This window comes from Xenopus laevis, chromosome 7L (genome assembly GCF_017654675.1).
Source record: "Xenopus laevis strain J_2021 chromosome 7L, Xenopus_laevis_v10.1, whole genome shotgun sequence".
Classification (NCBI taxonomy): Eukaryota; Metazoa; Chordata; class Amphibia; order Anura; family Pipidae; genus Xenopus; species Xenopus laevis.
This window is the reverse complement of record NC_054383.1, coordinates 29,696,738-29,719,949: the sequence shown is the minus strand read 5'-3', so window position 1 is coordinate 29,719,949 and position 23,212 is coordinate 29,696,738. Positions and strand designations below refer to the sequence as shown.

At 36.8% G+C, this 23,212-nt stretch overlaps 1 protein-coding gene across 12 annotated transcripts in view; it reads right to left on the bottom strand.

The window, feature by feature from the left end:
• Window positions 1-11,515: 11,515 nt before the first annotated feature.
• Window positions 11,516-23,212, bottom strand: part of LOC108696166 (protrudin) — a 73,538-nt gene continuing 61,841 nt past the window's right edge. For all 12 annotated transcript variants that reach the window (XM_041568715.1, XM_041568717.1, XM_041568716.1 and 9 more), the window contains 3 exons: window positions 17,793-17,842; window positions 16,881-16,962; window positions 11,516-13,155 (listed from right to left, as the gene is read on the bottom strand). In XM_041568715.1, the coding sequence (XP_041424649.1) occupies window positions 13,091-13,155; window positions 16,881-16,962; window positions 17,793-17,842 (197 nt within the window). In that variant the 3' untranslated portion in view covers window positions 11,516-13,090. The remainder of the gene's footprint in view (window positions 13,156-16,880; window positions 16,963-17,792; window positions 17,843-23,212) is intronic.

The window sequence follows — 23,212 nt, the reverse complement described above, 5'->3', positions numbered from 1 at the left end:
ATTCCATTTTCAAATTTGAGCAAAATACCCCCATAAATTGCATAATTACAAAGAAACAGCTGCCTTGAACCCAGGCGTTTTAAATCCCCATGACATTAAGAGTTTGGATAAAGGGGCAGATTTATTAAGCATCGAATTGAAAATTTTCACAATTTTTTATTGTCAAAACTGTCAAATTCAAAAAGGGAATTATCCAAACTCGATTCGAGTTTTTTTAAAAATTAGATTTTCAAGATTTATCATACTCTAGCCCTTTAAGAATTCGACTATTCGCCACCCAAAACCTGCCGAATTCATGTATAAGTCAATGGGAGAGGTGCAGCAGCCAATTTGAAGTTGTTTGTAGCCTTCCTGACGTTCAAGGAAAAACTCAAATCGAATTTGGTCAAGTTCAAATAAAATTTGATTTGAGTATTTGAGTCGGTAAAATTCGTCCGAGTTTTAGATATTCGATTTTTTTCTTAAATAATCCCGAGTATATTCAAATTTAAAGGGCATGTGAAGTCTAATATAGAATAAGGCTAGAAATGCTGTATTTTGTATACTAAATATAAACATGAACTGACTGCACCACAAGCCTAATCAATCAAATGATTTATGCTTTTAAAGTTGGCTACAGGGGGTCACCATCTTGTAACTTTGTTAAACATCTTTGCAAGACTAAGACTGTGCACATGCTCAGTGTGGTCTGGGCTGCTTAGGGATCATCATAAACAAAGCTGCTTGAGTTCTGCATGACTGGGAAGTAAGGCGGGGGCTCTCCCTGCTGTTCATAAGTATGATTGTTTCCCTGCTCAGCAGTTAGGGACCATCTGACAATTCCTATCCACAGCAGTAAATGAAGGGAGAATTTCACTGCATACAGTCAGGTTTCTTATAAAAACACATTTTTTAATTACAGTATATTGGAGATAGGTTTCTTTTTCATTAAAGAAAGTAAAAATTGGATTTTATTTTTTTGCCTTTACATGCCCTTTAAGAGAGTTTTAAAAAACTCACATAAATTCAAAATACAACCCTTGATAAATGAGCCTCCCCGGGTTAGGCTGAATCTTGCAACAACAACAAAAATATCTGGGATTTATCCAGGTTTGAAAATCCCATTGAGTAATGACCAAACTGGGCCTTTATTATAGCGTTCTTGTCAGCCAATAAACAGTTACCTCGCCAAATGAGTTCTGTAAAACCAGTTTCCTTTTCTGCTTGAAGATTAATTCACAAACCAATACACTTCCCTGTGTAGAACTTGATTTTCTCGAACAATAGGCCCTGAACTGTAAGTGAATAAATGCCTTTTTTTCCCATAGGCACCATTTGCTACATTATTTTAGTCATTTGTATGTTGCAGGCCTTGATGCATTGAAACAAAAGGCCTGAGTGATTTAGACAAAAGACTTCAACTTGCGTTCACAAATAAACTCTGATTGTTACTGAGAACCTCTATAATGGATAAGGAGATCTGCTCCCATAGGAGCAAATCTTGCCAAGTGCAGGGGTGATGGATCCACATTAAAAGTAATAGTAGTGTATTGGATATATTCAGCAGGAATTCAGAACACCATAGCAATCTTATAAGTAACATGAAATGGGAAGAATGTATAAATATCTAGGCTGCGATACAATTGCCTCTTCAGCAACTTGATGAACAATCTCAATAAAGTGCTGCATAAACATTTAAGTGTTATAGATATAACAGATAAGTATACAGAATAATAATGTTAGCTGCTGCCTTACATAACCAAGGGTTTTCTAAATCGATTAAAACAAAGAAAAAGATTTGCATGCCTACCTACAGTATTACAGGTATGGGATCCATTATCTAGAAAACTGTTATCCAGAAAGCTCAGATTTATGGGAAGGCCATCTCCCATAGACTCCATTCTATCCAAATAATACATTTTTAAATTGATTTTAAACATTAAAACAGTTCCTTATACGTTATCCCAACTAAACTATAATTAATCCTTATTGGAGGCAAAACCAGCCTGTTGGGTTTAATTAATGTTTAAGTGATTTTTTTTAGCAGACTAAATCTTGCCGAATGACCGATTTTAGCGGTCCGACCAATCCTTTGAAATTATCGTGCAGTTAGTGGGATTCGAACGATCGTACATCTTACGATTTTTCAGCCGACATCTGTCAGGAAATTGATCGGCCAGGTTAAAAAATCTTTATCGGTCCCAGTGCAATCTATCTAAGTTTACAGGGCCAAGCAGGCAGCTCCCCTTTGTTTTCCTGGCAAATTGGTCTTTTTAGTTGATGGACAATTCGTACGATCGTTCCGAGAAGATCATGGTCTCACGATGACGATCAGATCTTTTAAAAATCTCAACATCTATGGCCAGCTTTAAGGTATGAAGATCCAAATTACAAATAGATCATTTATAGTGATGAGCGAATTTATTCGTCAGGCACGAATTCACAGAGAATTTACATGACAATTCAGACGCCGGCAACAATTAACCGCACTTTAATGTGCGTCAGTGTGCGCGGCATTGGAATTGTCACCAGAATTCTCAATTTTTTTGTTGAATTGAAACGGGACATATTCACCCATCACTAATCAGTTATCTGGAAAACCGCAGCTCCATAGCATTCTGCATAATAGGTCCCATACTTGTACATTGATATGTATTTTCCAGCCTGTAAATTATTTGAGAGATATCTATCTATCTATCTATCTATCTATAGATATATATACACACACACACACATATATATATATATATATATATATATATATACACACATATATATATATTTGTAGAATGCAAATTTTAGAGTTCAGTGCAGCAAACACTTTTTTTATTGGCACCAGTTTCAGCAACCAATGATATCTGCTTCCAAACAGGTGACCAGTAAATACTACATGGTCGGTGGTTGCTACAGGTAGGCATATGCATACACATAGGAATCTGGAGTATGCTCCCTTTGTTTAGATAATGTATTAAAGTAGGATAACACTGATGGGATGCAAAGTTATTGCTGAAAATGATTATGTTTAAAAAAAATTCTGGGTTTGTATTGCCCCATGCTATATAGCTAAGTTATGTGATGCTGGGAGTTGTACTTCAGCAATGCTAGAATACCTTTTATGGTCCATAAGATGCCAATCACTAAAACCGATGATGTGTACAAAGGTTTTGGTTACAGGTTTTAAAGCGGAGATAACAGCCTTGAATGTTCAATGAAACCAACATCAATGAAAAATGTTAAGATGTTTAGGTAAGTCCATTATGACATCCCTGTGAATTTGGATGCAGCCAAAGACTATTAGATACTAGCAATTTCTATTAATGGACACTGCTATTTTCCACCTATTAATTGTTCTTTGTAATTGCTGTGTGTTTAGCCTAGCTCCCTGTAGTGCGTTCAAAATGCTCCTGTTATTTTTGGCCATTTCCAAAATCCCACCTGAGCCGAACTCGAAAGCCCAGTGTGTTCCTACAAGAATGTGCCTCCATTTTGCAGTGTGCTAATCACTAACACGTGTCAAAGCTACAGAATGCCAGATGTTTCTAGTCTTCCAAGCCCCTATGCAGAAAAGAGAGAGGAGGGAAACAAGGGGGGGCATTGTCCTGACTGTCAACACGTCAATGCAGGTCTGTCAAGTCTCACTTACGAGGAGGGGAGTCTGATTCAGTGGCTGTCTACATCTTTACCTAATAAGTGAAGCTGCACCAGAAATTTCAATAGAAACGAGTCAATATGAAGATTAGCTCATTGTTATATTTTGGCAAGAGGAGGTCAGAAAATAGGCAAACAATGAGAGTCTGTTGGCCTCTTGTCGAAGTCTTTGGACATGCAAAAACAAAGAACAGGAAGCATGAATATGTTGATAAGATTAGCAAAAATGGGGAACTGTTAAATAGAACAGTATCTGCAAACAAGGCCGGTTCGCTTGGATGTGCCCTTAGAGAGTTCCTTTAAAACATTCTACAGCTTTGGGAACAAATAATGGAAACAGACACTTTCAGCTCCTTCTTAACACATATTCATGTCAAACCCAGTTACTAAAGGAACGCATTAGATAAAGCAATAGCTAGGTCAAAATGCAATACATGGGACTAGCTTTATGTGTATATGTGCTTCATTAATATGGTCTACACAATGGAATTTGGAGTAAAAACTGTAGCTGCTACAGAGAAAATAAAGTAAGTTAGAGAACTTACAATCGATGTTCAACTTTCTCCGTATCTCTTCATTAAAAACCGAAGCAATGAACCTTGGATCCTACAGACATTATGCAGAATACTATTTGAGAATGTAGACACTACAAAATTCAAGAGAAAGCAGGTGAAAGTCATCTATCAGCTTTAAAAATCAGTGGAGCATAAACGTGTTGAAGTTGACCCGATATACAACAATTAATAATAGTCAAATAAAGAAATCAGAAGCCACCTGACCTCATGGCTCTTCAGCTGTTGCCAAGGGTGCTTGAATTTGCATTAAAGCACAATGGCAATGCCATTAAACTGTTATAAACAGGATTTTCCATATTTTTCCTGATTTTTTTTTTGTACAGTTGCGAGCCTTAAGATTTCTTTCCCTTGGAAAGAGCTGTGGAACATTTTGCCACTTTATAAATAAAATATTTGCAATAACTCCAACCAGAAAGGACTGGCATAAAACATACTAAATAAGGACTTTGGCCGAGCCCCATGACCAGCCAGCTAGCCAGTATAGATATCCCAAATAAAAAAAGAAAACCTCAATGATAAATTATATGATTAGCTTGCAATAATAGCTATGAATCAAAACTCAGAGGATTATTTTCAAATACATATATTTATGCCCAGAATTAAATATTTACAGCATGATTTATTTCAGGGAGCTTGCTCTAAGCTTCAGAATGCTGTGTAATTTTTACTTAAGCAAATCCCTTGTTGTATTTAATATTTATTAAGGAATAATTCTTATTTGTGAAAGCCTGACATGTTTTCAAGACAAAAGTGTAACAGTGTTCTGCTATTAATCACTCCCATTTGCTCATTTACTGTACCTGGATCTCAACCAAGGGCTAGTCTCCTAAGGAGAGTGCATGGATAGTCTTCATCAGCACAAAAAAACTTAAATCTGAAGCCAAATTCCAATGGGAGAGTGTTTTGTAAGAAATAAAATATATATATATTTTTTTATAAGTGATGTATTTGATGTCCAAGTGATGGTTTTAACTATCCCATAAAAGTATTACTACACAACAGTGGGGTTTGATGGGAAACATAAACACTCTTCTTAACTTAATTCCATTGATTTATAATTTGGGGGTAAAATTAAAGAATAGGAATAATGCATTGCATAGTATTTTGCATGCAAAAATGGAAATGCTATTCTTGTTACAGGAGTAAAGGTATTCCCAAGGTGTGGGGTATTTTCTTAGTTTAAAAATAAATTGGTAAATAAGTCAAAGGTAAGGTGATGGGGCTGGGGATTACTCTTGTCAAAGCCCATTATCAGAAGGGTTAGACAGCACAGATATCAAAGCACCCAATGAGGGCATATAGTTTATCCAGCAAAACACAAGGAGCACCAATGAATATATCATAGTAAATAGACAGAAGATGATGTAGACACTCAACATGTCAAGAGAGGAGGAATGAAGAGCATTTGATAAAAAGTCATAAACAAAATTAAAAAATAAATAAATATAACCCCACTGGTTTGCCTGCAAACATATTTAAACTGGCCTTGGGTGTTACTGGTGTTCTTAGACTTGGCATTTTATTACAAGGGTTGTTCACCTTTTGAGTTAACTTTTAGCATGACGTAGGGAGTGACATTTGCAATTGGTTTTCTATTTTTATAATTTGTGATTATTGAGTTATTTTCGCTTTTTATTCAGCAGCTCTCCAGTTTGCAATTTCTATTCCAGTTTGCTAGGGTCCTAATTCCCCCAGTAACCATGTGTTGATTTGAGACTGGAATATGAATAGGAGAGGGCCTGAATAGATGAGTAATAAAAAGTAGCAATAACAATACATTTGTAGCCTTACATACCTTTTTTTTAGATGGGGTCAGCGACCCCAATTTGAAAGCTGGAAAGAGTCAGAAGAAGACGGCAAGAAATACTAAATTTATAACATACTAAAAGTGAACTTAAAGTTGAACCACCCCTTTAATCTCTCGTTTAAATGGTTTATTGGATTGGGAGACCCAGAATCACACTATAAAAGTCACAAGAGTGCAGTTCTTGTGTACACTAAAAAAAAAATATTGCAGTCAGATATGTGTATGTCATCATCAGCACCATGGTAATGCTTTTGCCCTTTAGAAGTACAGAGATAAGGAATATCCAGACTAAAAAGAAACTATTAGTGATGGGCGAATTTACGCCTTTTCGGTGAAAAATTTTCGAAACAGCGCCGGCGGGCGTTTCGTGAATTTTTTCACCGTCGCGAATCGTGCAAATTCACTGCGAATTTGCGTCTGACTAATAAATTCGGCCATCACTAGAAACTATATAAACAAACTGCTCAAATAAAGAGTATTTTGTAATTATATACTATACCTGTACATATTCTTTGATGTAGCAGTTGCACTGACAATTTTAAATCTTCGGTTTTCAAATCTAATGAAAGTTATTCTTGGTTTTTGTTCATAAATTACTGCTTCTAATGCAGGTATAGGATCCATTATCCAGAAAGCCATCATCCAAAAACCTCTGAATTACGAGAAGGCCATCTCCCATAGACTCCATGTTATCCAAATTAATCCAATTTTAAAAAATGATTTCCCTTTTCTCTGCAATAGTAAAACAGTAGCTTGTACTTGATCCAGGCCAAGATATAATCAATCCTTATTGGAGGCAAAACAAGCTTATTGCGTTTAATTCATGTTTAAATGATTTTTTAGAAGACTAAGGGAGCTAGCACATGGGCAGATTTGGGGAGATTTAGTTGGCTGGCGACTAATCACCTCTTCTCCAGGGCGACAATCTCCCCGAACTGCCTTCTATAATGAGAAAATGCCAGCACCAATGCAGTCGCGGCGCTTCGATTTCCAAAGTCACCCGAAGTAGCCTCACGAGGAAGGAGACTTCGGAAATTGAAACGCTGTGAGTGCATTGGCGCTGGTTTTTCACATGATAGCAGGCAGAAGGTAGTTCGGGGAGATTGTTGCCCCACAGAAAAGGCGATTAGTCGCCAGGCGACTAAATATCCTCGATTCTTCCCGTATGCTAAAGCCCTTAAGTAAGGTATGAAGATCCCTTATCTGGAAAACCCCAGGTCCCAAGCATTCTGGATAGCAGGTACCATACCTGTATCTCATGGCTGCTTAGCCAAGACTAAAGACACAAGTCATTCTCTGCTGGTGTACATGCCAGCAGAGAAAAGCTGGTCTTCCAATTCCTGAATATATATGCATGGAGGCATGGGATCAGCCCATCAGTGCACACACAGTCAATTTTGGTGCGAAAATGTGCGCAGACACACTAATCCCTTGACACATACATATTCAGAATGTGGAAGACAGCAAATCAATGACCCATGTATCAGCAGCCTGAAACTCAGTAATAATTTTGAAGACGTTTCTTGGGGTAGGTGAAAATTAAAATCAGTTTAAAGGCAACGTCAACCAAAAAATTATTTTGCTGAATAAAAGAAAATATAATTCTAAGCAACTTTACAATATACATTCATTACACATTTTCTATAGTGTTTAAGTTATGTGTATATCTATTGAAAGCAGTGTTTGCCACTCAGCACTGATACAATGTAAGACAAGGTAGTTGATTAACAGATCTGTCTTTGCTGGGGAAAACTAAGACTTTTGCAACATTGCTTAACAAGTAACAACCAGTAGTTTGAATAGCAATTGAATAGCAATTGTTTTTACAAATAAGCTCAGAAAATGTTTCATCAATATATATATATAGAAAGTTGCTTAGAATTATGTTTTCTTTTATGAGGCAAATTTGTATTTTCGGGTTGACTTGCCCTTTAATGACCATTGCAAAAATGTTTTGGCAATGAACAGGGCATCTAACCCATGTTTAAATTATTTAAATTATTGCCACAGCATACAGATTAACATTGGAGTTGCCAGTAAATGCACCACCATTTTATTAAAAAATGAGAAATGCTCCTCTTATAAATATACTTGAGCCAGTGGCTCTCATACCTCTAGAAACCCTTCCCAAGTTGTGCCTGCAACCACTAGAAAAGACTGGACTTGAAAGGCAGTTCATAATGGATTTGTGTGTTGTTATAAATGAACAACCAAAATGATTGGGGCACACAGTAGTTCTTTAGCTCTTTCTTACATGTGTTTGGGGCCCTATTCACTACATTATTATAAAAAGAAACAAAATACATTTTCATTTGGAAGTTAAGATACCATTTATGGACATTTTCTGCATAATATATATATACAGTCTATCTATCTATCTATCTATCTATCTATCTATCTATCTATCTATCTATCTATCTATCTATCTATCTATCTATCTATCTATCTATCTATCTATCTATCTATCTAGTTTGCAAAGATGGTTCTTATAGCATCACTTCAAATAATAACACTGTATGTCTTGTGAATATATTTTTTTAAATAATCATTAAATAAACAGTTGAGGGTTTTTTGCCTTCTTTTTTCTCCATCTCACTCTAATGTTTTGGGCTCTTCCATCTGGTTACACTATAGTTGGTAGGAAACCTTCAAACTGTTACAGTTTGGCCAACTTGTATATTATCCCTGCAGTATATGGTGAATAAGCAAATAGATACAATGATGTTATAAAAAATATGCAACGAAGACAAGTATTTTATTTACAAATTGAAGAATTCAGGTATAGAAATAAAATAACAGACATTAAATTGGACACAAATTAAATTCTAGGCACCCTTTGTGAATTTTCTTTAGAAAAATATGTGGAAAACTGGTTATTTTGCCAGATGACTGCACCAACATATTAAGAATGCCAACATGTTGAGAAAAAGTCAAAACGAAGAAAAAAATTAACAGGTACGGGATCGGTTATCCAGAATTTTTGGGACCTGAGGCTTTCCAGATAAAGGGTCGTTCTGTAATTTGTAACACTATATCTTAAGTCTACTAAAATATATATAATTTAAACATTAAATAAACCCAATAGGACTGTTCTGGCTCCATTAAAGATGAAAAGTTGAAATCAAGTACATGGTACTGTTTTATTATTATTACAGAGGAAAAGATTACAGAAAAAAAATCTGAAAAAGTGAATTTGATTACAATGAGTCTATGGGAGATGGTGTTTCTGTAATTTGGAGGTTTCTGGATAAGAGATCCTATACCTGTAGGTATTAATGTATGAATTTAATGCTAAGCCTGTTTTTGGTCTCTGCAGTCCCCTCATGGGGGCAGATACACTAAAGGGCGAAGTGGCTAACGCTAGTGACTATTCGCCAATGTTGCCACCCGCAAGGACATTGCCAATTCACTTACAGGTGCAGGCGTCAATGCGCTAGCGAACGGGACCGTCACTAGCGTTCATTCGCACTCTATTGCCACACGACTTTTCGCTCTGATGAACGATCGTTACTCCGCAAATTGACTAAAGTGCGAATTTTTTAAAATGGCAATTTTCTATTTATGATTTCCCAATGGCACATACTACTAAAAAAGTATATTATTATAAAAATTATTTATTCACATGAAGCAGGATTTTACACATGAGCTGTTTTTTGCAATATCTTTTTATAGAGACCTACATTGTTTGGGGGGGGTATAGTTTTCCTTTAAAAGAAGCTAGATCATCTTCCTCAATCTTTTTTCTTCTTTTTCTTTTTTGAAGTGGAATTGCCTGCAAAAGTCCTGACTTTTTTTTGGGGTAACCGGTTTTCTCCAGACATTTCATAACATATGAAACATTCATTTTACAGTGGGCTCATGTGTAGGGCATTATATTAACTCTTTTGCCTTTATTACGGTTCACTGGACATTTGTAATAAAAAGTGGTAACTTCCAGCATTTGCACCAACATTTATAATAATACCTTCATACAATTTTAAATTACCTGCCATATGCAAATAGACCTAAGCGCAAGCTCATTAGCGAATTTTTGCTAGGCACAAATGAACGCAGCGTGTCTTCGCTATGCCAAAGTAACACTAGCAAACAGTCAACAACGTTCGACGCTCTGGACAAAACTTCGCATTTTAGGGAATTTGCAAATTCTTGGAGCATTTGCCCCTGCCAAAGTTGTGCGAGGTATGGCGAAGTGGTCGCTGGCTACAATTCGCTCTTTAGTGAATCTACTGTGGTGATCAAAACAAGCTCTCCAGGCAGCAGATATTTCTTGTCCTGAAAATGGTACCCTATGCCTTAGCAAAAGCATTGCAGTGTTTTATAGGGAGCCCTTTCCCACTAGAGATGCACTGAATTCAATATTTTAGGATGCGGCCGAATCCCGACCAGCTTTACATCCCCTTTAAGATAAATCATCTCCTTATTTTCACATAAATGTATATTTCCTACTCTCCAGGACAATACAAAGGGTTAGTACTCAGGGTCTTTACTAACTAAATTGATCTGTCTATGCATAGATGTTTGACTGCAGCGGTAATACATAATTTTGCTGGTTGGGGAGGATAATATTTTTTTTGTGAAATGATAGTGATAGTGTGTTAAAGGAAATCATACATTGATTAGAAATAAATGTAATATTCCATTGCATAACAGGGCATAAGAACCTCTTTTCTCCTTATGTTTGTATTTATGTATTAATTAGGCTTTCCTATATTACTTGACACCCCTCGATTTGAGAGAAGAAAAAGGCAGCATAGCCCAGGGTTAAAGTAAACTACCAATCTGATAAGTCATCTTAAAATTGCAACTACCAATATGCTCCAACCCTGTTTATGATAAATTACCTGAAGGAAAAGTTTTCTGTCCTTGTACTAGCCAGCTCCTATTGGAGGTTGGGAACCTCTAAACTTCATTATCATTTCAACAGTTGAATATTCAATAAAAATAAATTGAATTGAAACTATTCCTTAGTTACTGTACCACCAGAAAGGTCGAAGGCTGGGATAAGTATGAAGGATATGCCACCCACAGCCTTAAGTCATTTCTGCACAATACAAAATCTGTATCAATTAATCATCAGGTCTAGTAGACAAAGGTTTTGGAAAGGTCCACCAATACCAGAGCTATAAATGGATTGGCCACTGGCACTACTGGTGTCATACAGTAAAATAAAACAGTAAATTTTAAGTAATGCCCAAATCTAACAAGAAATATGATTTAAACAAAAATGGACAAACTATAATAAAACGCTAGGCTTCCCTTAACATTGAACAACTCCCTTATACTGTATTACTGTATCAAAAGCATCACAATAAACATAATAAATACTTTAAAACCCATCATCACAAATTAAGTTATGAAAAAAAGGTGTTTCAGTTGAATATATTCCTATATCATACTGTGAATTGTATTTAGAAGTGTTTTTTTCTCAACTGTATTTTGGGGTACGTGAACAATTATTAAAAGAGGAGACATGAATCCAATCCTAAAAAATATAAAAAAAATAATATTTATGAAACCTCATTATTTATTATACACATGGATCAAGCTTGCAGTGCATTAGGCTGTTATAGCAGGGGACACCAAACAGTTGGTTAACAAGGAACAAAAAAAGTTTCCCCCTAAATTAACTTGAATTAAAAAAAAAGGTTTTTTAAATAAATTCTACCAAATGCTTAATAAAGCATCTATTTTCTACGGCCATACTTTGTCTAAGTATAATCTTCATTGAATGGCAAGCAGAAATCTGTGCCCCAACCCAACTTTTCAACAGCTGGCTAAACAGGTATGGTTAATAATGGATTTGTATTTACTTATACTCTATCTTGTAAAAATTATTTAACATTCAATTTATAAAGATTCTACAGAGTAAAGAAAACTCAGTAATGTCACAAAACAAGATGCAGTACAACATAAATTCCAGTGTTGCTGATTACTTGTAGTACATTGTGCCCACCTCAAGTATGAATAGAACCTGTGCATACATAACAATGCCAAACTTGGACTTTGTAGCCCTCCCTTCCCGCTGGCACATAAGCTGGAAAGGAATGTGGTGAGCAGAGTAAAACACAGACATTTTATAAATCCACCCAAATCAAAGGCAATCATTGCACACAGCCCCATTCATTTCGGTGACTTGCCTCTGACACTCAAAACAATAACTCAAAAGAAAGAACATTTAAATGACCAAAAACATAAATGCTAGGCAGACTGATATTTTTTTAGCAAAAAAAACCTAAAAACAATGGAAGACAAGACAGCAAAAAGCATTATTTTTAAACCAATGGTGTTTACTCCATTGGAATGACGAGTGAAGTGCATATTGTGTGCAAGGTAAATACTATGGTATCTCTACTGGTCCCAATTATGTACTTGCAGTTTAGAATAATGATAGCAGAGCATTCAGTGCTTGTACTGGTGTTTTTATATCACCTGTTTTTAGGGCAGATACACATGGGAAGATTAGGGGAGATTTAGTCGCCTGACGCGGAAACTTTGGAAAACAAATGGATCTGAGTGCCATCCTGCCGCAATTTAGTTTCTAGCTGGAGGGAAGGCTTTTCGGGGAGATTAGTCGCCCGAAGGTGAGGCGATTAGTTGCCGGGCGACTAAATCTCCCACAATCATAACCGTCCTAACCCAGCAATATCAATGTAGACTTGTTTGCGTAATGCTCCCCCTCTATTTTCCTTAGGCACAACATTTATACAAAGGTGAATCTCCCTTCATAGCTTCATGAGCCCAAAATTATAACCACATTCATTGTTTGGTTAGGCTCCCTGTTGCTGAAGGAGGTGTCATGTTTTTGCAGTTATCAAGGAACCTTGCAAAGCCTAAATATTTTATATATTTTGCTGAAAACAAGAACCCAAGAACCCAAAGCTGCTGATCCAACTAGCACAACTAGCATTAGGCATCTATGTGAGTGCATTTGAGACAGGAATGCTATAGATGTATATGTACACAGGAACAGAATTGTGTAAATACTACATTCAGCCAGAGATATTATACTCTATATATGGCTCTACACATAACCGAGGATTGAGAAGATAGTTCAGCTGTGTCCATGGGGATAATTCAGTTCCTATTTGCTTAATGCCTGGTTGCAAATTCCACAAACAAACACTGTTTCTCTCTGCGCATCTGGAGCTGGAAAGAAAGACATTTTTTCAGTTGTTTTCACTTGCAACATTGAGCACATTATGTTTGTCATTGCCTGTATAATGTAACAATAAAACATGTTATACACTGCTTGCTGAACAAAGATCTGTATTACAGAAAAAAAGATGCTGATTTCCACGATCCTAACAACTGCAGACTATCAGAGGAATTATCTGCTGCTTACTGCCAGTTTCCCAGCTGTAGTGAATGGGAGGTGGCTGCGCATGGAGAAGGTGTTTTCATCAAGCATTTGTACCTGAAAGGCATGCCCATATGGTACAAACCTGAAATATACTATATATTTAAGTTTTTAACATTTGAGCTCAGCCACAATTATCTGTTATCGTGGGTAAAAAAATGGCATCTGGAACGACTGTAAACAAGTCCTGTTGTGTGCACAGAACATTCATTTCTGCATGGAACAGATCCATAGGCATAGTTATTCCTATTACAAACAATAATAAAGATGTGCATAGTGATCCAAAAATGTTCTTGTTTTATTGAAGTCTTACATTGATTCCCACTTACATCTACCAAAATGAATTTCTGGGAGAAAATACAGTAAGGTGAGCCCCTATATGACATAAGAGTTAAGACTAAATAGAGCATGAGATCCCCTTCAGGCACTACAATAAATCCTCATATGTACTGCCATTCTGTCAGGTTAATAACAATACAGCAGCCAACATCAGTCTGGTTAATGACAGGAGAGATGGTGGAAAAGCAGGCTCGGTGCAGACAGTTGCATTGCTAGCAGTGTAGTGAGATTAAGAACATTTCATCTTTTTAGATAAATGATCACCTGTCAGATTCATACATCAAAAGTGCAGCAGTATGACTGACACGACTACAGATCTGGTACACTACACTGCAATCATTATTTAAGCATTAACCCTACTCAGGGCTGCCTTTAAGCACAGTCTACCTAGCTTTCATATTTAGCAGTGTTGATTTTTATCACAAGGAGACAAATTATGAGGGCATAGATTGCACTTTTATGCATGGAATCCAGGATTCTGTTTGGTATTTTGCCAGATCATTTGCTCAAATCCCAGGTGTTAAAAGGACCAAACCTAAAACCTTTACGTTATGTGACTAAGGGGCAGATTTATCAGGGGTCGAAAAGTAAATTAGAATTTTCCTAATGTCAAAATTCACACATTTAATTTTTAATCCCCCAATTCAAATGTAAATGTGAAGGTGAGATTTATCACACCTTGACCATAGAAACAGTCCTAATTCGAATATTCGCCACCTAAAACTTGCCTAGTTCATGTACAAGTCAATGGCAGAGGTCCGTTGAGCCATTTGGAGATGTTAATAGCCTTCCTGACAGTCAAGGTTTTTTTTCCGAGACTTTGGATTTTTTCTTAAATAAGCTCCCAGTCGAATTGTGAGTATTTTCGATTTAAAAAAAAAATTCACATGAATACGAAATTCGAGCTTTGATAAATGGGCCTCTAAATCTGTAGACAACTGAGGGTGACAACTTTTCTGCTCCATTGTATTTTTCGGTTTGTCTGCTCCCCGTGCTGAGTGCTCAGGGCGGTGCACCTGGGCCACTTCCTTAATGTGGTGAGTAACAATAATACCTATTTGGGGACCCTTATTCAAGTTTTATTGTGACAATTTTTTCGCTCACATTCAATGCAATTGCTTCTGTTTCAAATTTGGCCAAGCCTTTAATATTTGGCTAAATCCAAATTGTTGATTTGGTGCATCCTTACTTATTACGTGTGTTTATGTGCATGAACAAAAACGTCTTTGTCTACTAAGGCATGGTATAAAATGATCTATATTGTATGTTGCTAAAGTGAAAAGTAGCTGTGGATGTGATCTGTTTCATATTCTGAATATGAAAGGGTTGAGAAACATAAACCCTACACAGGAAAATGCTAATGCTTGTAAAAGGTTCTGTGAAACATGGAAGGTAATAATCCTGCCCGAAGCCATGCAAAAACCTTCCTATAACGAGTTAAATTTGTGCAGCAAACCATATTCATTTTTTTGCAAATAACTTTTTATCCAAGAGAGCGAACAGATAAAGCAATTGCCTTTTTTGCCATCAATCCACTGGAGGTCACCAAGTACGACAGCAAATTAGAAATGTGTCATGGCAGTGTAAATCCTCTGAAGTATCAGAGTAAATGGATGGAGAGTTCCTGAAAGCAATCATTTAACCCAATGCTACATCTGCTTCTGGATTCAGCGTAATAACAAAATGTTAATTAATATGACTCTCAGCAAGCTGTGGTATCTACTTTATCCCCTTCACCCATAATCCTTTGGGCACACTTCGTTAATGTTCTATCAGAAAATATACCCTCCGTACTCCCAACACAAGCAAGTACTGATGTGCAAACTGCAAGAAGTGGAGACTCCGGAAAAGAACATACTTATTGGTTGAAGTGAATAAAGCACTGAGTGGGTGTATTCACACAATAGGAACTTTTATAAGGTGCTTTCCATGGGACCATGGGACAATGGCATGACAATAGCATGACAATAGAGAATCATCCAATAGTAAAATGCATTTTTTAACATATGTAGAGACTTTAAAGTTAAAATTCCAGTGAATCAGGAACTGAAGAGTAAGAGCAAGCCATTCCTATGAGTACACTGCATCACAAAAGAAATGCAATGTTGGCCTGTGTAACTACACAGAGAATACAGTGGAAAGATATCACTCCAACTCGCAAGGCAGCAGTAAAGGGAGACTGAAGTTTATCAGGGCACATAGTTGACAGCACCTGAGAAACTAAGAACATGCCTAGCCCCATGCTGAATTTCAAAATAAAATAATAAATAATCCTTAATATTTGCCTTTTGTCAAACAAATAGGTTACATAAAAGGGGCTATTTTGTCAATGTTAATAAATACTAACAATTTAGCAAAAAGGAAGCTGGCACTCAATGGATTCACTCGTAAATATTAGTGCAGAAATAGCATGCCACTACAGGGGGTACCGTATGTGTTTTGTGACTAAGAAGGCACTTAATTAGAGACTATGATTAAGGCACTGTGGTCCCATAACTTTAGCAAAAAAGAAAACAATTGCGTTCCAAAGCTCAGACACTGCAGAAATTTACTAAAATTCAAATGTATCTAATATTTTATTAAAAAAAACACAGCCAAACCGCCATGCTCGATTTGACCTTATTAATTGGATTGTGGAAAAACTCGATAAAAACCTAGCAAAAAAAACAGAATCTCTAATTTTGCAGGCTTTTTTCAGAATAATGATTTTTTTAATTTTTTGCCCAAAAAACCCAGAAAAGTTGGATTTTCTGGCTAAACCCACCACAGACCACAAAAACTTCAAATAAGGATAGGTGCCCCTCATACAGACTTATACAGGACCTCGACAGGTTTGAGATGGGGGTTTTCAGATTCTGGCTTTTTGCAGCATCAGGGTATAATAAATCTCAAAAAAAGAGTTTTTGCCCCAAAAAGCCCGACCACATAAATTTGAGGTTTAGTAAATAACCCCCTGCATGTATAAACCTGAAACAGAACTTACACAGTCATGCAGCAGACTGACCCAACAGCTGATTGGACAACACAGTTTTGCTGCATCAGTAAAATTTAGCCACCTGTGTGTTGTTACCTTTTACAATGTCTGAATATAAGCTGGACAGTCCCATTCCATGTGTGGCCTTCTTTAGAAGGGAATATATAGCAGAATAAAGATAGACAGCAAACCGATACCCACCTGTTGCTCCCATAACTGATTTGGGTACTTTGTATGAGCAGCATCTTGAGCACAATATATTTCCACAGTTAGTACAACTGCGCTGTAAGAAAAAAAAAAGGGGAATAAGCTAAATTATATGAGCTTGCCAAGATTTAAAAACACTTTTTAAAATAAAGTAATTTTGATTCTTCAAAGGGGATGAATTATGCATACGTCCTTTTGTGGGAGACACTTTCATTAAAATTAATTTTAAAAAAGTAAATTAATTCCAGTTAAAAGATACTGTACTATTGTCACTTGCAATACCGCTTCTCGGCTGTTTTATTTTCTCTGTAAAAAGCTGCATAAACAAATGAGAGGCTCTGTAGTCTGTGTGTTTGAGCTGATATTTCCCAGTACTGTATAACCAAAGTAAGTAAGTAATAAAATTCCAACCATTTCTAAGGGGAAAAATATCAACTTAAGGCGCATGGCAATCACTGTAGGCCTCAAAACGCCCATCTCAATGGAGAGGTACTTTCAATTTACTTGAAAGGGAAACAGGTTCTTTACAGCAGTCATTTCTGCTACCTGGTGGTTTCTACTCTGACTACTTTTTCTTAGGACAAGACTACGGTGATCACAAATCCTGATGTTCCATCAATCTAACAGTATTTCAAATAAAAAAAAAGCTTATGCACCATTAGCTTAAAAATATATTTGTATACACTAATAAAATGTTACAAAACGGTTGTACAGCTTATTTGCAAAATAACACCGATAACAATAATGGGCAACCTGTAGCATTTCCAGAATTTTTCACCACCCACTGGCAGCTTTCTCCTGACATTTTGAAGGTTAAATTATCACAGCTCATTTAAAGGGTGAGTGAGGCCAAACCTCTGATAAAAAAAAAAAACATTGAAAGAACAGTTACATCGATAAACATACCCTTTTTCGTGTTAGTACTGAAAATGTTGCATTGCAGCCAGTGCACGTACCTATAGGAGGATAAATACATTAATTTAAAGAAAACATGAAGAAATAATAACACAAATAAAAATGCATTTCTTAGATTGCAGAGCTTGGGGTCCTGCTTTAGATTGTGTCTTGGACAATGGTTTGTTTACTAGGGTTGGAAATTTAAGAGACTGTAATCCAAAGTAGTAAAGCAAAAATTATGCAAAAAAAGTCATTGAATCTCATTGCGGAACTGTACACATAGGCTGGTTATATATCAAAGGTCGAGTTTGTGAGTTTTTTTCTACCTCGAATATACTCACAACTCGATTGTTTGCTTATTTATTAAAAAAACTTGAAGGTTAAAAGCTTGGATGAATGCAATTGGGAGAATTGGGAGTTTACCACAGGAAAAAAACCTGAAAATGGTTAAAAACATCTTAAAATGGTTCAAAGGACCTTTTCTACATGACCTCGGCAAGTTTTAGCTTTTAGTATTTTGGGATTCAAGTTTTTTGCAGCTTCAGGGCATAATAAATCTTGAAAAAAAATGTATCCCCACAAATTTGAGCTTTTACTGAAACTACCCTCGAAAACTAAAAATTTTTGGGAAAAACACAACTCGACTGTTGATAACCCCTATAGTGTGGCTCTCTCCATATACACTCATGAGAGCAATTGCTGCTGGTGTGTTAGTCACCTATGGATCCCCATCACTGAAACCACATTATGAGACTTAATTCCCTAGAGCTGTTGTACTTCCTTCCCAAAAGAGACAACAGTCTAATTTTGCCACAACGTGTCTTATAGGCAAGTTGCAGGGCACAAAGATGGGTGAAGAGCGAGAAAAAGAAGCCATTTCAGCGTTCAGCATTCTATTAGAGAATGGCATCAGTGAGTTAATCTGGCCATTGATGCAAAGATACTATAGGCTCATACGATTTTCGCACCATGTGTGTGTAGTGTCCAGCCATTTTTCGGTCATTCACTCAGTCGAACAGGTTTAAAGATTTATATTGGCTACCAATAATATCTCTGCATGTATTGCCCATACAATATCAATGGGAGATTGTCACTACTATTTGTCCGAAATAACTTTCGTACGATTGCTGCCTGTCAATTAATGGCAGGTTGGAAGAATGCCATGGATGATTGTATTATCTGTACATCTATGGTCATCTTAAAGGAAAACTATACCCCACGAACAATGTAGGTCTATAAAAAGATATTGCATAAAACAGATCATATGTAAAACGCTGCTTCATCTAAATAAACCATTTTCATAATAATATACTTTTTTAGTAGTATGTGCCATTGGGCAATCCTAAATAGAAAATTGTCATTTTAAAAAATAAGGGCCGCCCCCTGGGATTGTAGGATTCATGGTGCACACAAACAAACTTAACAAATCATACATGTTAGGTCACATGAGCCAATCAAAAAACAGAGTTCTGTCTTTTGCTTCAATACTTCCTGTTACAGTTAGAGTTGTAGTATTTCTGGTCAGGTGATCTCTGAGGTAACACACAGACCATCACGAAATGGTGGTTCAAGGCAAGAGATATACAAGGGCAATATTTACTTAAATACATATTCCAGTTTAGTACGATTCTTTAATATGCCACTTAATATGATATAAACTATCTGTTGCTTAAATATTCATTTTGGGGGTAAAGTTTTCCTTAAAGATACAGTAATACCAATATCTGAACAGTCTCTTAAATGAGAGTATAAAATAATTAATTCCTTTGTGAAAGATCATTAAATGACAAAAACACATTCTTAAGTCTTCTCATAAAAAGTCATATAAGAAAAAATATGTACATGGATTATTAATGTTTGGGAAACAGTGGAAAAAATTCCCTGCAATATTATTCATTAGATTAAAAAGATAATGTTGTGAGCAAAATATAAATTTCGCAATGTTTACATTACCACCTGAATCCTTTGATTATTGAATTCCTGAGCTGTCAATATGGTGTCTTAAGCTGGCCAAAGACGCAAAGATCTGATAGTACGAATCGAGGACTTTCGGACCGTGTGTGGAGAGTCCCAACATTTCTTGTCCGGCGGAGATCGGTCGTTTAGTCGATCGAACAGGTTAAAAGATTTCTGTCGGCTGCCGATAATATCTCTGCGTGTATTGCCATTCGTATGATTTTCAGAGGGAGACTGTCACTAGCTTTGGTCGGACATAACTTACGTACATTGGCTGATCTGTTCTTTTGTACTTTATTTGATCGGAATGGTCACTGGCAGGTCGGGAGATGGGAAAGTCCGATCGTACGATGATCCGTACAATCGGAACTTTGCGTCTATGGGCAGCTTTAATCCAATTACAACCCTATATGGGTCGTCAGATTCTTACCTAGGCATATAGCTGCCAGAAGCAAGAAGCTATTTCTTCACTCCCAGAGAGGAAATAGTGCTGTGCAATGGTTCATTTTTAATATTTTATTATAGCCATAATATCATATAAAATCGAAGACACCTATGGTTTATCATCTTTCTTGGCAAACCTCAATTGTTGTGCATGATAGTTGTCTAACATTTGATATTTCTTCAAAGAGAAATGGAAACTTGCATACAACATCCCGTCAGACCCCTGAGAAAAGTAACCTTCAGCTTCCGGTTTCAGGGAACTCAATGGAAGAGATTACTATAAAAAGAGTGGGTTTTATTTTCTCTTTTAGAGACCACATTGCTGTTTCTCTTGAGCAAATGATTTAAGTCTTCTTAGCAGTTCATTAGAGTTCTGCATTGTGACAGTACCCAAGTGCATGCAGTGTTCCTAAATAATGTGTCATTTCTTTATTTGCCACCTTTTCTGCTTTGTTTCACAGATCTCGAGTGTTTGACAATTATTTGGTCCACCAGGGAGCAGACAAAGACCTGAAGCAAATGGTACTGAAAGAAGATATTTCACAGGCTAGAGTTGCTAACAAAAATTTTTATGAGCCTGCCATACTTTAGGCAACAATACATCAATGAATATGTTATATGCCGAGACCAGGCCTGAAGGGAAAAATCAGCCAATAGGCTGAAAAACTATTTCCTACTCATTCTGATGCAGGGATCTACAGCCTGTGGCTTCACAAGAAAATCAGTGGGTATAATGCAAAATAATGCTGTTATTTATAACTGTGCTTTTCTTGTCAAATAACATTTCTATTTCATTTTCAGATAATTGGTTATTTACAATAATTAGTCACAGCTAAACCCACCTGACCCACCACCTAGATTCGGGCAAATTCGGAAATTAGGGATGCAAACACCAAGGCAAAGTTTTCACATTTTGAAGGGTTTGATTTTGGTTGACTCCTGTTGGAAAAGGCTTGGATTTGGCCTAATTCAGAACCAAATTCTGGATGTAGTGCATCCCTACTGTAGGAAAAGTCTGCAAGGCAGGGAGAGACTGAAGTGCTGTGCAGTATTCCACAATGAATGAAGCTGTGTAGAAGTCGGATGGATAGGTTTCAGGAAAGACACGCTCAATAGACCACTGTAGACAGCAGTTTCAAAGGAACAACTCAGTACTCACTGGCAAATACAGAGTCCTAATGTAAAATAGTTACCTGCTGCCACTGCAGATCATCATCATGCAGTCCAACCATGACTTGGTCAGAGCTAGCAACATCAGCAATGGTCCCACCAGCAGACAGTCTGCATTTCTACATATTTGGGGTCAGGATCTTTGGCCATGTTGGCTGGTCATATTAACTAGATCAAATGGGAGACCTGTGCAGGATAGCCCTTTTGGACAAATGACCACTCTCCAATCAAATAAAAGGTGATGAAGTTTGTTGTTTTGTTCTCAAAATCTGCTTATGAAGAGATCACTAAAAAAAAAAAATCCATTGCTACTTTTCTCTAGTTTCTCTATTTGTGCTAAACAACTTGAAGTAAAGATGCCTGAAGTCAGATAACTTAATTACCTGCAGGTTTTAAAGCAGTTAAAACTGACAAGTTTACAGAGCGCATGTAATTTCTGCCTACACCCTCATCTGGCATTATCTGTGGGGATCTGCTGATGAGATTCAAATGTAACTTTTACTTTAGTCCATCAGTGCAGAAGCTGAAAGTGTTTTTTTTTAATGTTCGCTGAAACATCAGGGACAATGTAGGAGTAGGTGGTAGAACTGTCAGCCCCTGCACAATAACATCATGCTCTTCCCCCCTCCAGTTCACCTAATTTCACAGTCCTCTCCAGCATTCATCACATCACATCATTTATTTTCTTATTTTGGATTTTGGGAACATTCTGAAGAGCAGGATGAAATGTCAGGCTGTATTTTAAACTGCTGAATGGAACACACTCTAGAGAATATAAATAAAGCATGTTTCAGAGGCAGGTTGCCATTTCACAGTTCAATATGTTTGCTGCAGACACAAATGAAAGTTTTCTTACCCCATGCTTGATATATTTGATACCATCTCATGGGCAGTGTAAGCCCATGTCTCCTCTGAACTGCCATGTATCAAAAGTGAGGCAATGAACATCAGAAATTCATAAATATTAGAGTGAGCATCAAGTAGCTTAAACAGCACAAAATAGAAGCTGGGCATTTTGATGCACGATGGATAGCCTGAGTTGTAAAATATGACAGCTTTAAAAATGATCTAAACCTAGATGGGCTATAATGTATTCTGCCAACTGCAATCACAAATCAAGACAGACAAAAGAGTAATATAGCCCTCCTTTTTGTTGCAAACTTAAAAAAATACTTGTCAGTAGAAGAGCATTGAATGGCTACTGCCTATGGAGTAGTTCAGGGATGTGCAAGAATGGAACCTAGTAATTTAATGAAAGTTAATGGAATCAGCTCTTCAATAAGGGCAGAAGGGCCAAAGGTTATGTGTGTGTGTCTATGGACAAACTGATGCTAGTTAAAGTTCTGAAATCTAAGAGGGACCTCAGTTGAGTTGTGTCTTGCATTAGTTAGAGGGCCGCAACTGAAGCCAAAAAAGGTTAGGATACAATGATACACATTATGCATGCTGCTCTTGAAAGGTGTCAAATCTCCAGGATGATTAAAGTGGACCCGTCACCCAGACATAAAATTCTGTATAATAAAAGTCCTTTTTAAATTAAATATGAAATCCAATTTCTTTTTTTTATTAAAGCATTCATAGCTGTTGTAAACGCATTTAAAAATATCAGCTATCAATCAAATATTGTCTGCCCCTCCTCTATGCCAGTGGCATAGAGGCGGGGCAGACAATTACTTTCACTTTCCATTCAGCACTTCCTAGATGTCACTGCTCTCCCTGCATTCCCCCAGCTCTCTTAACGATTTAATTGTGTAACCAGGGCATGGGGATGGACATTGGGTCCCTGTCCCCTGGTGCACAAACAAGATTGTGAGATGATACAAGGCTTCTCTTAATAACAAGTTCCACAAAATGGCTCC